At 45.2% G+C, this 16,236-nt stretch overlaps 1 protein-coding gene across 1 annotated transcript in view; it reads left to right on the top strand.

Moving 5' to 3' along the window:
• sptbn5 (spectrin, beta, non-erythrocytic 5) overlaps positions 1-14,740 on the top strand; it is a gene marked incomplete at its 5' end in the record, with an annotated part of 41,046 nt that extends 26,306 nt beyond the window's left edge. The window contains 21 exons of the mRNA XM_084381523.1: positions 123-260; positions 412-579; positions 683-771; positions 3,028-3,214; positions 3,328-3,396; positions 4,295-4,438; positions 4,510-4,706; positions 4,881-5,085; positions 5,320-5,499; positions 5,574-5,723; positions 5,875-6,092; positions 6,470-6,659; positions 6,736-6,912; positions 7,436-7,543; positions 7,621-8,739; positions 8,823-8,891; positions 9,143-9,226; positions 9,881-9,972; positions 10,401-10,517; positions 12,487-12,677; positions 12,760-14,740. Of these exons, the coding sequence (XP_084237649.1) occupies positions 123-260; positions 412-579; positions 683-771; positions 3,028-3,214; positions 3,328-3,396; positions 4,295-4,438; positions 4,510-4,706; positions 4,881-5,085; positions 5,320-5,499; positions 5,574-5,723; positions 5,875-6,092; positions 6,470-6,659; positions 6,736-6,912; positions 7,436-7,543; positions 7,621-8,739; positions 8,823-8,891; positions 9,143-9,226; positions 9,881-9,972; positions 10,401-10,517; positions 12,487-12,677; positions 12,760-12,905 (4,038 nt within the window). The 3' untranslated portion in view covers positions 12,906-14,740. The remainder of the gene's footprint in view (positions 1-122; positions 261-411; positions 580-682; positions 772-3,027; positions 3,215-3,327; positions 3,397-4,294; positions 4,439-4,509; positions 4,707-4,880; positions 5,086-5,319; positions 5,500-5,573; positions 5,724-5,874; positions 6,093-6,469; positions 6,660-6,735; positions 6,913-7,435; positions 7,544-7,620; positions 8,740-8,822; positions 8,892-9,142; positions 9,227-9,880; positions 9,973-10,400; positions 10,518-12,486; positions 12,678-12,759) is intronic.
• Positions 14,741-16,236: the final 1,496 nt, after the last annotated feature.

Here is a 16,236-nt window from a genome sequence, read left to right as displayed (position 1 = left end):
TCTCCTGACCTGCTCCGTGTCTTGTTTGTTGTTTTGATATGTATCACAAAGCAGCAGTTATATTTCAGTTTGTCGGACAGTAAAAGTTTGGACCTGTGTGGTGATGTCACGTCTCTGTGCAGGAAGGAGAGAAGCTGCTGTCTGACTCGCGTTCAGCTGAAGCGAAGGTTCGACCTCGACTCAGAGAGCTGACGGACAGCTGGGACTCTCTGATCCACAACTGTAAGGAGAAGAAGACCAGACTGCAGGAGGCCTACCAGGTAAACACGTCCTCATTCATTCAGGATCAGTCTGCTCGTTTCGTCGGAAATATTGTGGCGAGACATAAAGTTGCATCAGCAATCTATAAAATGTACCTAAGATAAGTGAGTGAAATCGGCTTTAAACGTTCGGTGTGTGTGTTTTTTCCAGGCGCTGCAGTTCCAGCGCTCATTGGACGACATGGAGCAGTGTGTGGCGTCAGTGGAGAGCGAACTGGCCAATGACGACTGTGGAAGCGACCTGCCGTCTGTCAACAGGCTGCTGAAGGCCCTGCAGGGTCTGGAGGAGGAGATGGACGGACACAGAGACAGAATCCAGGTACGCAATGTCCACTTCCTGTCTCACTGCAGAGAGTAGTGTTGGAATATTTGATTTGGTTTTTAAAGCAGCTGATATTTAATCATGTTTTTGAAATGAACAGGGTCTGGTGGAAACGGCGAAGAGCTTCCACTCTCAGGGAAACTTCCTGGCCGAGGAGATCCAGATCAGAGTGGCTCACACCATCAACAGGTCTGATAAGAGTTTTATGACGTGAGAAATCTGGATGTGGTGTTATTCAGTTTTTTTTCGGTAGAAGCAGATTTAAATTACAAACCTATTCAGGGGGACATTTAAAAGTCAGTCTTAAAGATTTATTTTCACAATCTCCATCTGTCTCCTCTGTTCTTACTCAAGTGACAGTTTTACTCAAAGACAACAGACAACATTAGACACTAACTGTGAATCCAAAATACTGCGAGAGAATATTGATATAAACACTGAAAACACAAACTGTGTTTCTGCATCAACTTCAACACTTCAGCTGTGCCCACTCTCAGATTCAGTGGTTTAATTAGAATTTTTCAGTTTCAGTGTTGGAAACTGAAAATGAGGAAAGAAACAAACACTTAATTTGAGGAGAAGATGACTTGATACTAGTGAAACAATCTGTCCACGCAGCAAGATAATCTTACTTGACAAGAAAATTTATGTAGCCCTCCCAACCAACTCTAGTCCACGAAAATATCAACCTTTTAATGTGTTTACTTAAACTAGAGCGTATGACTCTGCCTAGGGTGCAGAGAGGCCTGGTTAGCTTATTTTATAGCTACATTGTTATTGTGAACTTTAATACTCCCATGCATGTACCTTTAACACACTATAGCCCTAATAACACCACATTCAAATAACATTTGTGACTGCAAATACACGTTGCAACAGGAAGAAGTGTTTATTACACAGAAAGAAAACATAGGCAATCACCCTTTACCTTTGACCTGGTGACCTTTGAGTTCAGAAAATAAAATAAAAACTAAATAAATACCCGGGTTTTGTAAGTCAGTTATGGTACCATATCGTTAGCGCGCATGTCGAGTTGGCGCTCACGTATCCTTGTGAGAGTGTTTCTCAGTACTCACGGATAACCACAGTTTCCTGAAACCCTCGGCTCAGAGGAGTGAGGTGACAGGAGACGGAGAAAACTAGTCCTGCTGACACGTCCTCGTGCAGCAGCAGTCTCTCTGCGACAGCGGGGATCCTGAGCAGCCGCAGCAGATCAGCGGCGGGCAAACCGGCGGGCATGTAGGTCGGAGATACACTGAGCATAATTCAAAACACTAATAAACTCACTGTTCGTTCTCATACATTTCCATATTGTTACCAGTTCAAATAGTGCTCATACTCACTCAGGAAACTCGGCGCCAGATATTTCTCCCTCACACTCGCGGTCTGCTTCCAGCTAGCAGACACGAGGCTAACTCTCGCTCTGTACACAACGATAATGGCGTCTCGGACACTCGGTACAATTCCCGGCTGAAACAGCTCTGAACTCGGCTTACTTCCACATTTGGTACCGGTAACACACAAACAGACCTTCCGGTTTAAGGTTTTAGTAACAGTAACTTTAAACGGTTTCAAATAGCTTACAACTACTTTTCCATGGTGTTGTCACTCTTTCTCCCCGTTACTAGCCCGAGCCTCGTCTCCTCTCTTTTTTTAGTCCCGCCCCCTTCCGAATCCGGTAGGTAGTTGACGCTCATCTCTGACAGGCACGGATTGGCTAATCACAGATTGATACCTGGTTACTCAAATAAACAAAAGGACGTCATGAGACATTCACAGACCATGAAAAACATGGGACATTTTAGTACTTTCCCCAAATGAAGTGCACTTATTAATTTCTCTATTACTTCAAGGTTATTTCACCATAGAACTAATTTAACAGGCAATGTTGCAAAATATACTGAATATTTGTAAACCCAAACACATGAAATAACATATCATTTTATAGCAGGGCGCTACACTTAAGTCAAGTTGGTTTTGTCTTGAAATAAGTTGACTCTGACGGTGTTCAGATGACTTGACATCAGACTGGCTACAGCACAGTCATCCTTAATTTAAGCACGCTAAAATAAATGGTGACCATGGGAGAAGAAAATGAAGCTGGAAAAGTACTTCTTATACTTGAGACAAGTTCCTTCTAAGTGAATTACTCAGTTTTAAGATTACCTGATTAACTGCAGTATAAAGACATTCATGAGCAACATGATTGAAGGATATACCGTGAGCTCAAAGATAGAAACTACTAAATAACTCTGAAGACAACAGAATTAATCTCATATTTCCAGATGTAAGATTTTAAATCTCAGAACTTTTTGCATTAAACTGCTCTTGTTTGTGTCTGACATGAACAAAGATATGACCCAGGTGGCGACGAACTGGAATAATCCATTTACATTATCTCTGGAGGTGTTTCTAACAGTTGTGTGTGAACATGTCCTCTGTCAGATACAACAGTCTGTCGGCGCCCCTGCAGAGTCGGAGGGAAACCCTGGAGGCCTGGCAGGTTCTGTTCCAGTTCTACAGAGACCTGGAGGAGGAGGCGGCCTGGCTGAGCGACAGGTCGCCCTCCATCACTGCTAAAGACTGGGGGAGCTCGCTGAGCGGCAGCCAGCAGCTGCTGCACAAACACCAGGTGCTCAACTCTACTGAAACCACAACAAGCAGCAGATGCATAGAGAGCATTTTATTTTGATACTCAAGACTCAACTTCCTGTTTGAAATGAAAATGTTTTTTTTCTTTCTCAGGCTGTGATGCAGGAGATCTCAGGCCGCGCCCCATTGGTCCAGGCAGTTCAGGAGGCGGGGCATAGTCTGGTGAGGAGACGTCACTCATTGCTAAAACTGCCTCAAACTGGCTTTTATTTTGAATAACTAGGTCCATTCCTGGTTTCCTGTTAACATACAGTGATTGTTGGGGCTTTTATTTTGAAAAACGTCCCTACTTAGATAGTTACTGACAGGATGAGGCTAGTTTTTCCTGGTAAGACACAATTACTACACAGGGCTTTTCTTTTGAAAACCTACCTCCAGTTCCTGTGAAGCTGTCTGGGTGTTTTATTTTGAAAATGTACCTCTACCCCTTGTTTCCTGTTAAGATAGAGTTACTTTATGGGACTTTTATTTGCAAAAAATCAAAGCAGTGGTGGAATGTAACTAAGTATATTTACTCAAGTAGTTTTACTTGAGTATTTACTCGAGTATTATACTTTTCATGCTACTTTCTGCTTCTACACCATTTCACATCAGAACTTGTACTCCACCACATTTATCATAAAAAAAAGTATTGTACTTCTTCCCGCTCCTTTTTCGAACAATGTGCGGTGTTTTGTTATGTCTTAGCTCTTTATTTTATTTTACTTTTTTTAATTTCTTTTTTTCTTTCTTTCTTTTGTATGTACAAATAGTTACATACATTTTTCTTTATACATGTTCGAAATAAATAAATTCATTCATATCTGACAGCTTTAGTTACTTTACAAATGATTTTACACACAAAACATGAAAATGTTTTGTACAATTTAAACTTTGAATACTTAAAGTACTTCATTTTGAATGCAGGATTTTTAATACGATACATTTAGAGTGGAGTCGTAGTACTTTTACTTAACTAGAGGATCTGATTACTTCATACACCACTGGCTAAAACTCTCGAAAGAATTAAAACACAAGCTGGAGAAGACGTTTACTACAATCATCATTTTGACGCCTGCAGGTCAGAGGTCGTCACTTTGCGTCTCATGACATCACGGAGCGTCTGGAGGAGTTAAAGCATCTCCACGAGGAGCTGATGACGGAGGCGGAGAAGAAGGAGAAGCTCCTGCAGGAGGCGCTCCGCATCCACACCTTCCTCAATGAGGTAAGTTATTTACATTCTAGCGTTTGTATGTGAGTAAGTTTGAGTTGAGTAACGTGTCTGTGTGTGTCGAGGTGTCCGAGCTGCAGCTGTGGTCGGAGGAGCAGCGGGCGGGTTTGGAGTCACGGGACTGTGGGAGGAGCGAGGAGGCGACGGAGGCTCTGCTGAGGAGGCTGGACTCTGTGGACGTGGAGCTGGAGAACCAGAGGAGGACGGTGGAGAGGCTGCAGGAGGGCGGCGCCTCGCTGCAGCACCTCGGACATCCCAACAGGTAAACACACACACAGCAGGCTGACCTGTACGAACACCTGTACAGGAGGTCACACCTGACTGTTGGACAGAGGACTTAATACACTTGTTGTCAGGCTCATTAGATTTGTTTATAATCTTTATAAATCTCACACTGTTTGCTGTTTTAATTTGAAAAGTCTTCTGTGTGTCTCAGCCACCTGGTCACGGAGTCCCTCCCTGACGTCCTCGAACACTTTGACGCTCTCCTCCGACTCTCCTCCGCCCGTCGCACGACTCTGGAAGACCAGCTCCGCCTCTACGTGTTCGAGAGAGAAGCTAAAGAACTACAAACATGGCTGACGTCCAAGAAGGCTGTGGCAGAGTCCAAGGACTGCGGACAAGACCTGGAGGATGTAGAGGTGAGTAAAGATCATCAGGCACCTAAAGTTAGTTTCTTGATGTTGTTGACTTCGAAGTGTTTGATCTGAATAAGAAGTTCTCTGATGTCTGCTTATTTTCATATTCAACATTTCTTCTGCTAAATGAAAAAAACTTTTCTAAAATTAAAGTGCAAAAAATCAAGTTGTGGGACTGGTGCTGAAACTCTGGCGCTGGTGTCTTCATCCTCTTCTTGTCCCTCCCTCCACCTGCAGGTCCTTCAGAAGAAGTTGGAGGTTCTGGTGTCAGAGATGTCCGGTCTGGGTCGGAGCCGGCTCACCTCAGTACAGCAGCTGGGCAGAGGACTGAAGCAGGACGGGAAGGCCCGGAGGAGGGACGAGGCCCTCAGCAGGCTGTGGGACGACCTCAACAGCAGCATCAGGACCAGAGAACAGGTCGGTGAATAACACAGTGATGTGATGCTCAGGAAGGAGGTGGAGAGGGTGACGGTCTGTCCTGTGTCCTCCAGACTCTGCAGTCAGCGAGGGAGGTTCATCAGTTCAATCACGATGTGGACGAGCTGAAGGGCTGGATGGCTGAGAAGGAGGCTGTGCTGGACTCAGAGGACCAGGACCTGAACTCCATCCAGACTCTGCTGAGGCAGCACGAGGCGCTCGAGGTAGGAAACACCCAGAAATCTGAATTCAAAACTAAAACTGTCAGACAGAAAGCTCATGGTTCAGTTCAGTTCAGTTCAGTTTGGTTTAATGACCTTTAGCATCATCTGTACGACACCTGTTGACCTGCCTTGTTGTTGATGTCTCCCTCAGAGGGACCTGGTTCTGATCTCTGAGGAGGTGACCAGGAGCAGAGAGGAGGGCCGGGCTCTGAGCAGACGGCAGCCTCAGGCCAGAACCGCTGTGAGTCAGAGGCTGGAGGAGCTGGAGGCCTGCTGGTCCAGCATCCAGGACAAGGCCTCCCAACGCCGCGCCAGGCTGGGCCAAGCTGAAGACGTGCAGAAATACTTATCCCACTGGACTGAACTCATGTAGGTCCTCCGATCATCAGCAGGGCTGCCGCCAACCCAGAGACACAAACAGGACAACAGATGATAGCTGATGCTGGTTTGTTTCAGCTCTACAGAGCAGCTTCAGCCATTAAGACAGGAAGTCAGGGGCTTTTGTTTTGAAAAACCTAGAACCATCCAAAGTTTCCTGTTAAGATAGAGTTACTTTATGGGGTTTTTATTTTGAAAAGCCGTGTATTATCTTTAGGTTTTGATGTGTTATAGACACATTTAAATATTTTTAAAGACACAGGAGCGGTTACTTCCTGTCATGTGACAGGATGTTGATCATTCTGAACATCATAGTGAAGCAGATCCTGTCTGTGTTGATGAAACTGGGCGTCCATCTTGTGTCTCAGGGCCTGGCTGAGGGAGATGCTGTCTCTGGTCCGAGGGGAGGTTCTGACTGTGGAGGGAGCCGACCTGCAGCAGCTCATCAAAAAGCACAAGGAGTACCGCCTCCTGATTGACAGACAGCTCAGCAAATCACAGGCCATGAAGGAGGAGGGGCGGCGCCTGATGGACGAAGGACACTTCATGTCCCAGGAGGTAAGATCTAAAACCTCAAATCTGACTTCTGAGCTGACATCCTGATCCTCTGACTCGTCTCCTGTCGTCCTCGTAGGTGGAGGAGCGAGTCTGTGAGCTGGAGGAGCTGGAGGTGCGGGTGGAGAAGGTGTGGGAGGAAACCAGAATCCTGTATGAGGAGGAGCTGGAGATTTTCCTCCTGCAGAGGGAGCTGGAGCAGGCGGAGCGCTGGCTGAGCTCCTACGAGAACACACTGACGGCTGAGGACTACGGGGTAGGTCCAGACTCTGTGGTCACTGACAGTCCAGACGGACACTCCTAGTCTGTTGTGTGCCAGTTCAGGCCTCCATTTTGTTTCGATATGTACGGAGGAACACCTTGAGGTCTGATGTTGCAAATTTCAAATGGGGAAATTCTGACCTCCAAAAAATAGAAAGGAGGAAGAAACAGGATGTTGGTTATTGTAGTTTTTCTGCAGAGACAGATTGCTGCAATGCTCCTGCAGTCACAACTCAGTCAAATCTAAACACACAGACATGAAACATGTTTTAGAATCAGTGTGACGGTGTGACAGGATATCATAATATCATAATGATATAATATCATAATAGAAACCATAGAAATAAAACTGAACTTAGGAAAAATCTCCAAACCAGCTCAAAGCTGTATTATAAACGTGGTTTGGCAGTGCAGTCGATTTAAAACACACCAGGTTGAAGGGAAAGTCTGGATCCTACCGAAGACTAAGGGTTGGATCGACTCACAATGTCTGTTGTCTGCTCTTTCGGCTCCTCCAGGACTCTGTGTCGGATGTCATGGAGCTCCTGAAGAGGCAGGAGGACTTGGAGGCCATGATCCAGGCCCAGAGCGACCGCTTCATCGCACTGCAGAAGAAGAAAACACAGGTTGGTTTGTAGCTTTAAGAAAGAAAGAAAATTAAAGACCATTTCCTCTTCAGCTTGAATGTTGTTTTCCTTCTCAGAGGGAGAAGAGACTGGGTCTCCATGGATATGAGGACATGGACCTCGAGGACAGAAAGCCTCCAGCCAGAGTTTCCTCCCTGAGGAGGAAACCGTCGGATCCAACGAGCCCGCGGATCTCCTCTTCCAGAGACCTCATCCACCGACTCAGCGGCAGGAGGACGGACAGGACGATCAGATCCACCACGCTGGACAAGAAAACCAGTCTCACAGCCTCTGTTAGTACCCTGCCGAGCCTGTCCCTCCACCTGGACTCAGACTCCAGGAGACACTTCGGTGGCAGCAGGAAGTCTCAGAGATGGGAGGCAGAAGAAGAAGCCATCAGTCCTCCTGATGGTCCCAGCTCCGGACCGACTGCGAAGCCCCGGAAGAGTCGAACCAGCCACTCAGACTGGACTCCTGGTACTCCCCTCAGATCAACTGACTCCACCTCTTCAAGACGTCCTCAGTCACCTCCACCATCCCCCAAACTTTCCTCCTCTGCTCAAACCTCTTCTTCATCTGATGAGGCTCCTGAGGAAGACCATCGTCCTGGATCTAAACCTCCTTCCTCCCCTCCAACCTCCACCTCTTCTTCATTTAAAGAGACTCCTGAGGAAGACCATCGTCCCTCATCCATCCAACCCTCCTCCCCTCCAACCTCTTTCTCCACTTCATCTAAAGAGACTCCTGCCAACAATCTTCATCCCAGATCCAAACCTCCTCTGGCTCCAAAGCCCAGAATCCCTCCTGCAGAGCAGGAGATCAGTCGCTGCTCTGAGCCCCTGATCCAACCGGAGAAGGCCACTGCACCACCTGACTCTCCTCCACTGACCAGGCAGCTTGTTGCTCCCACTGAAGCTCCACCTCCACCTCCACCAGTCGCAGAGAGAACAAAGAAAGAGCTCCACAACCTTGAGTCCTCGACCAGAGAGCATCCTGATGTTGTTGATTCTCCACCTGCTGCCACTGAGGTTACACCACCTGACTCCCCGCCTGCTGCACCAATCACAGAGGAGGAACCTGGGCCAGCTGATCTCTCTCCTCCAACCAGAGAGCTGCCTCCATCTCCTCCACCTCGACAGAAGACGATAGAAGATGTACCAGAAGAAGAAGCCGGCCTCCCCAGCTCCACACTGGAGGTAAAAACTCAAATCAAACCACCTGTCCTGACTTCATGATGACTGAAATCTGATTGGCTCTCTCACACCTGCACTGTTGTTAGGTTACAGCCATGCAGCCAATCAGAATGGAGGGGACGCTGGAGATCAAACTGAAACAAGGAGGGAACAAGGTGAGAAACAAACCTGAGAGGACTGACACCAGCTGACGATTCTCTGACCCGACGGACAAAACAACAAAACATACGAAAGAAAAAACACAAATACAAGCAAATAGAATAAGTGACCAATTAAAAGAATAAACATAAATTATTATAACAGCAAATGTATTTATTGTTCGTTTGTTATTTCATTTCATTGTGACGAGTGGTTGCTGTTGGCTGTGTGTGTCTCGTCTCTCTGTGATTGGCTGATTCTCCTGCAGGGTCTGGACCACTGGGAGGAGGTGTTCGCTGTTCTGGCCGGAGAGACGCTCAGCTTGTTTAAAGACAGAGAAGCTGCTGCACAGGTACCGAACACCAAACCCAGACAGCACACACAGCACGGAGTGAGAGCTCCGTGGCTTCAGTCTGATCAACAGCGAACAGTCAAAGCTTCAGTCGCTGGACGACATAACGCTGCAGCGTGACTTTCAGTTTAATAAAAGGCAATAATTGTTATTTGTTATTGAATAAAAAGGCATAAACCAAAAACCTTCAGTGTGATTTATGCATGTTTGTAACTGATCTAAACTATTTAGCAGAGCAAAAACAAAGTTGTTTATCTGATACCCAACCGATATCAGAATAGTCGAATATTTGTGTCCAGCTGACGGCTGAAGATGTTGTTACAACGTCACAAGTTTTAAACAGTCTGATCTCTTATTGATTTTATTGAATCTGTCACAGATTTGTCCTGAGGTGCTGCTGTAAATATTGATTGTCACTGTCTGACAGACAACATCCAACATACCTCGATATTAAATACATCGTCGACACTGAAACAGAATCTAAACGAGCCTCAGAGCTTCAGAATCATCGTCCATCTCTACTTTAATTTATTGATGTGTTTGAAGAGATCGACACAATGTAATTCAGTCATTTTATCTCAGAAATGATTAAACAACAGACAGACAGACTGATCAGTGATGTCACTGATTCTGCTTCTTCCTGTGTTTCCACAGAAGACCTCTAGATGGCCTCCTATCAACATGGCTGGAGCTGTTTGCAGGGAGAACGTTCACTACAGGAGGAAGGAGAACACCATCAGACTGACGTGAGTCCGTCACATCCTCATTATCATGAGTTTTATTTTCCCTTAAAGTTGGAAATAATATTTTTGATGGAAAATATTTGATTTACAGTTTTAATGGCTGCATCGCTCCCTCAAAAATCTGAAATACAGACACACACTTGATGTCTCAGGTGGAGTTTGAGTCAACTGACGACTAGTTACATGATTTATAGATATTTCTTATTCTGTTCAAAGCATAAAAACAGAACAGCTGATAAACTGTAAGATTTACCGGAGCTGCAGGAAGTTTGTGGAAAAAAAGACATTTGGTTGAATTGAAACGGACAATTTTCTATATTTCAGGTTTTTATACAATTCTCAGTCTGTAGTGTTTACTCTAGAAATATATAAAATAATATTCTTGGAAGGGTTTAACGTTGTTGACTGTGTGTCTCTTTTCTTCATGTCAGACTGGAGGACGGCAGTCAGTATCTGTTCGCAGCGTCCAGCAGAGAAATGCAGCTCCTGTGGATGAAGAAGCTCCAGAAGTGCACTGAGTCATCCAGCAGTGACTCCGACGACTCAGGGTGAACACACACACACACACACACACACACACACACACACACTACAATCTCTTGCGACATGTCTTCAGACACACTGTGACTTTCAGGAGTTGCAGATGTTGATTGAACGTAGAGCTGCAGGACAGAAACCAGAGTATGACGACATGAAGCGGAGCTCCTGATGAGTCTGAGCCGTCGCACACAGCTACGAGCGTAGCTTCATCTGAAGTCAGATAAATACAGTTCATCCTGATGAATGTCATGTGGCCTGCTAGCCAACAGAAAGAGAGTACACCTGTGAAAGATGCGAGGATGGTTGAGTCTGACTACAACATGGCAACAAAGTGTTCTGATTCAGATGCTGTTAGCTACCAACTCAACCCTGCACCCTGAAGCTGTTTCTCTTTCTACACCTCTCAACAAACATCCTCCTGCAGGAGGCAGGTGATGTATTTTATGACTGCATTAGTCATGTTGCTCTGCAGAACTCACATTTCGTCTCCATGCTACAAACCAAACTGGGTCTGATGGCAGCATGAATAGAGCCGTGGCTGCTTCCTGTTCCACCGTTGTTTGTCCGCTGAATGTAATTCACCTTGTCAAAGTATCTCATTAAAGGAAAAATCCTGCTGGTAGTGAGTTTCATTTCTTTGGCCTCTCACCCACCTGAGAGGTGCCCGGTGGCCCCACAGTGCACAGTGTGAACAGGTGCATGTGAAAGTCAAAGTCAAATTACCTGACGCTGTTTGAAAGAAACCGCTTCAGTCTGAAAGTCCGTCAAAACACTTCTGACTGACACACATCCTGTTCGACTCCACACCAGAAACCAACCGGCACTTTTGTATCAGCGCGACTCATTTAATGTCAGGAAATCATGAGGAGAAGAAGAAGTCTACAGAACTGGAGCCGTTCAGTCCAAACAACGAAAGTCAGCACATAACATTTATGCTCGAGTCGCAGCTCAGCGTTTGGAAGACAGTCGGCTCTTTGTCTTGTTTCTTTCTTCTTTCATACATATTTACTAAAGGGTCATTCCACCTCAACTCACCTCTTGAGTTTAAAGTTTAAGCTTCTGTTAAATTCATGTAAACAGTCCTACAGCTGTGCTCCAAATACTTCTTAAGTTCTGGGGTTTTTTGGGCCTCTGTGATGTTCAGTACAGATTTCAACTCAATCCAGTGAAAAATCATCTCAGAGACCCTGAGGATCGTTTACAACATGTGTTCATTTAAATAGTTGTTGCTGAATGTTTACGTCATCAAGTTAATAACAGGAAGTCATTTTTTTTTACCAGAACGAAGCTTCGGAGATGAAAAACACTTGTTGAGTTATTTTGACTGAAGATTTTCCAAAGAAGGAAAGTGTGAGTGTTGATGTTCAACATGAAACGTGTTCAGTATCGTCGTTCATGATTTCTTTAATAATTAGCAGATTTTCGTGCTCTTCTGCGGCTGTAACGTCACATTCAGTGGATTTATTCCATCAGCAGACATTTGTTCTGTCTGGTACCTGTTGAGTCTGTTTTCCATTTGGTTCTGGAGATTTGAGTGCAGATATGAATTTTTGAAAATGACAGAAAAATGACTTCCTGTTATTAAGTTGATGACTGTAAACATTCAGCAACAACTATTTGAATGAACACATGTTGCCGAGGTTCCTCAGGGACTCCTGGATGCTCAGGACAAATTTTAACCCAATCCAGTGAAAAACAAGCAAAGAATATAAAAAATTTAACTCAGAGGGCCAAACTTCAAAAATTAATATCTTAAAAAGTGTTTGGAGTCCAGCTGGAGGATTTTACAAGGTCCCGTGACTTTTCATTTAGTTTGTGTCCAGCTGTGTTGTGTGAGACATCAGGAGTTGGACTATCGCTGCACTAAACTATGAAGTCAGCTGACATGTCAGTGCACAGTTAGCTCTGTGGAGTCTGTGGGTTGAGGAATCATCTCGACCACAATGAATTCACTCTCATCGTCTCCTTGTTGTTCAGGAGAGCGTCTTCAGTCAACCTCAGTCTGGAGAAGTTAGCCGAGGGGCCGGACGATCCGACCAAACCAGCTGACAGACGAGCTGAGAGCCTGGAGAGACAATCATCCACGGAGGGGAAACCTCCTCCCAAACCCCCCCACACATGCTACAACAGACACAGCCACCCCAAGGAGGGCGCGGACGGGAGCACAGGTTAGCATGTTGCTAACGAGCCGGGCATCAGTGAGTGTGAGTGAATCTGTGTTTGGTCTGATTGTTATTTACTCCACTGCAGAGACACCGAGCGCTCACATCCAGCCTCCTTCAGTCCCTCCTCCTGCACCCCCCGACACCCAGGACCCCGCCGCCGCCCAGGGAACCGACGACAACGGCAACAAGTCGAGGATGAACGTCTTCAGGAAGTTTTTCTCCAAGAAGTAAAGTTTTACTGACTCAACTTCAGCGCTCGGCTTCCTTCATCCTCTGAGGCCACGTTAACTTCTCCAGAGACGCACTGATGGACAATAAAATCAGATTAATACAGATTTAATATCCAGACGTGATGCTGGAGGAGGTGAAGGCCTCATCAAGTGCCAACTTCAAATCAGCGCTTTATTGAACACAAAGTGCCTTCCAGAAAATTAAAGACTGAAATTTAATGATCATAAAAGTAGAAACAAAGAAAATGAAACACTTTAAAACTTCTCTCTGCACGTTTAGTTGTTTGTTTCAGAGAAATACACGACAGTTTGTTGCTCCTGATCCTGTGGAGATTTATAAAAACCACATCAAAACCAAATACAACTGACTTCACTTCTGGATGAGATGTTTGCAGCTGTCCAGGTTACAGAAATAATCATTTCCTCGATTGAAGAGCAGCTTCACATCTTGTTTAGCCTCTTTACAAATTCAACTAATGCTCCTGAAGCCAACATGGTGAAGTGTGAGCAGGAAGTGGTCGTAGTAAAACTACTGTTTTAGTTTTTTAAGGTTTGAAGGACAAAATGTTTGTGTTTCCTCTGGATGGAGTCAGGATCAATGAACAGGATCAATGAACAGTGAGACGAAGTGAAACTACCTGAAATTAACTAACTCAAAAAAGCTTTTAGTTAAAGCTGATTCGTCGATTGACAGAAAACTGGTTGCCGACTATCTTGAACAGTTTTCAAACATCTGCTGCTTCCAGCTTCTTAAAATCGAGGATTTGCTGCTTTTCTTTTTGTTCTGATTTATGTTGTGGACCGTTGGTTGGACGGAGCATCTTTCAACTCGCTCCTTCCAGCTCCTCCCAGAAGAGGTCGGCCGGCGCCGTTCATCCAAGTTTCATGACGTTTAAAAGTAGGAGGTGTGAACGGAGCAGCGTCTCTACCTGTCATCCCACATGTCTCTGCATTCAGAACCCAAACATAACACTGTTTAACTGACCTGCATCAGTCTGAATATGGAGGATTAGTGTGAACGTAGCCGGGTAGAACCGCCGCCTCTCAGTCAGACACCTGCTGACCAGTATCCAACACAAAAGAGGTTTTGAGACAGGAAGTGGTTTTTAGAGAGCTCAGTGACCTGCTGGAACAGAAGAAAGAAATGATCCTGATCCCGGCTGATGAGTTCAGAGTCCTGCAGCATTAATCAGGAGTTTTCTCTCCAGTGTGTTTTTCCAGTAAATGTCCTCGTGATTCTTCCAGAGAGCTGCAGTGTGACGATGCATCCCATCGCTTTGAAAAATATATTTATTTATTCAGAATTTAGAGCGAACGAGTGAAGAACCGGAGAGCCTTCAGATCTCACTGGATGTGTTAGTTTGATCTCAGGTCCGTGTTCAGTCTCATCACCTCGTGTGTGAAGTGACTTCATGTGAAGAGTTGGATCTCAGCCACAGCGACCGGATCAGAACACATTTGTGACATTTAGGAGCAGAAAAGGTTCCTCAGAGGACGACGCTCCTCAGCCACGTTCAGAGAGATGAACTTTGCTTAGCGACTTGTGTTTGTGGAGACGAAACTCCATTTATTTATTAATGAGCGACAAATCCAAACAACTTGAGACTCATCCTCTCCGCCATTCAATCAGATCAATAAGTCAATCATTAGAGATAATGAGTCAGATTAAGTCTTCAGACTTCAAACACGTCTTCAGTTTGTGAAATTAAAGTCGATTGAAGTGTTTGAGTCAGAAACACGTGACGTCACATCAGGACAATATTATTTAAATTAAAGCTTTAGATATTTTCTATTAACTAATAATCTCATTCATTGATTTCATTGATTACTGTAACATTCCTGCGCTGTGTTTACAATGTTGTAGATGATATAAAGAAATAAACTCATTAATCTGATTGAGTCTCACTGAATGTTTTAATTAAATGTTTCCTCGTTATATCGTCGACTTCCTGATCCTGTCCCTCCTCTCAGAGGAGCTCTGTGCATGTTGTGCTCCCACACCATCCATTGATGGATCTATTGATCAGGATGTAACTGTGCAGAGTTCAGAGGTCAACCGTCTGGGCTGACAGGGTCACAGAGGAGCTTCAGGCTTCACTGACAGCTACAGTAAGTGTGTTTGTCTCATATTTACATCAGTTTCATCTGTTTTACTGAGACTTTTACATTCTGCCTCCAGGAAATAGACACAGCCGCAAACTCTGACTCTCATAGTCACCAAAAAATTGAAGTTTTTCGACCTTGAACTGAATTAAAACTTGGTGCAGCTGGTGGCTGACGGAGCTGCACGTCCTCCACTTAGTTTTACATTCAGATCCTCAGCTGAGTCTTTGAACGTTGATTGTTGAGTCTCATTCCCAGGACGTCAAACAGCCACATGTTGGGTTGGTAAAGCGTCCGAGCAGCAACAAAGAGAGAAAATAAGAAACTCTCTGCAGATACGAGACACTAACACGCCTTTTCTCCCCGTTCCAGCCTCCCTCTCTGTCTGTTCACGTCTTTTACGTCTTTGTTTCGTCTCGCTGCGTCTTTATAATTCACCTCAAATGCATCAAACTAAAGTAACGAGGCTGTTTGAAGCTGTGAGGAGGAGAAAGTTCAGATGTTTGTGTTCAAATGTAGAGAGGGAAAGTCTCAGAGATACTCAGGTACAGGACAGATACCTGAGACATGTACTGAAGTACAGTGATGAAGTATTTGTTACTTCCCACCTCTGCCCTCCTGCTGTACCTCCAGCTCCTGACGTCACATGACACGTCGTTGATCCGCCAACATTTTATTCTGCTGCTGGATGAAAACAGAAAAGTCTTTAAATCTCCACTTGATGTTTGAATCTTTCTGAATTAAATTACAAACTGAACATTTTCAGATTATTCAGAGATTCACCTGTAATTAGATTTGTACGTATTTTTATGTCACACTGAACATTTCACACTTCATACTGTTCATACTTGCGTCTTTTTAGCAGTAACGGAGTATTTGTGCAGTGTGCTCCCCCTTTAAACTCCCTGGGGTGTAGTTGGTGCTCTCGGCCGCACGGTGTCGCTGTCCCCGCAGTAATGGGCCTGCTCTCGGTGTGAGCCGCGGGCTCCAGCCGGCAGATCGTCCGGTTCAAAAGTTTATTTTCAGCGCTTGACATTGATTGAACCATTAACCCTGCGGCGCCAACACAGCTAATGATTTTCCTGCTTGTTTCTGCCGCAGGACAGCAGCAAGTGACTCATGTTCCGAGGTTTACTTCATAATCTGAGGCCGGTTCTGCTGACCGGCCCATGTTCCCACCGCCGGACCCGTTTGTTAGTCCAGCCTGGATTCAGTCGGCCCGCAGCCTC

The sequence above is a fragment of the Pagrus pagrus genome (genome assembly GCF_965226575.1).
Source record: "Pagrus pagrus genome assembly, chromosome: 18".
Taxonomy (NCBI): domain Eukaryota; kingdom Metazoa; phylum Chordata; class Actinopteri; order Spariformes; family Sparidae; genus Pagrus; species Pagrus pagrus.
This window is presented reverse-complemented; position numbering and strand designations above follow the sequence as displayed.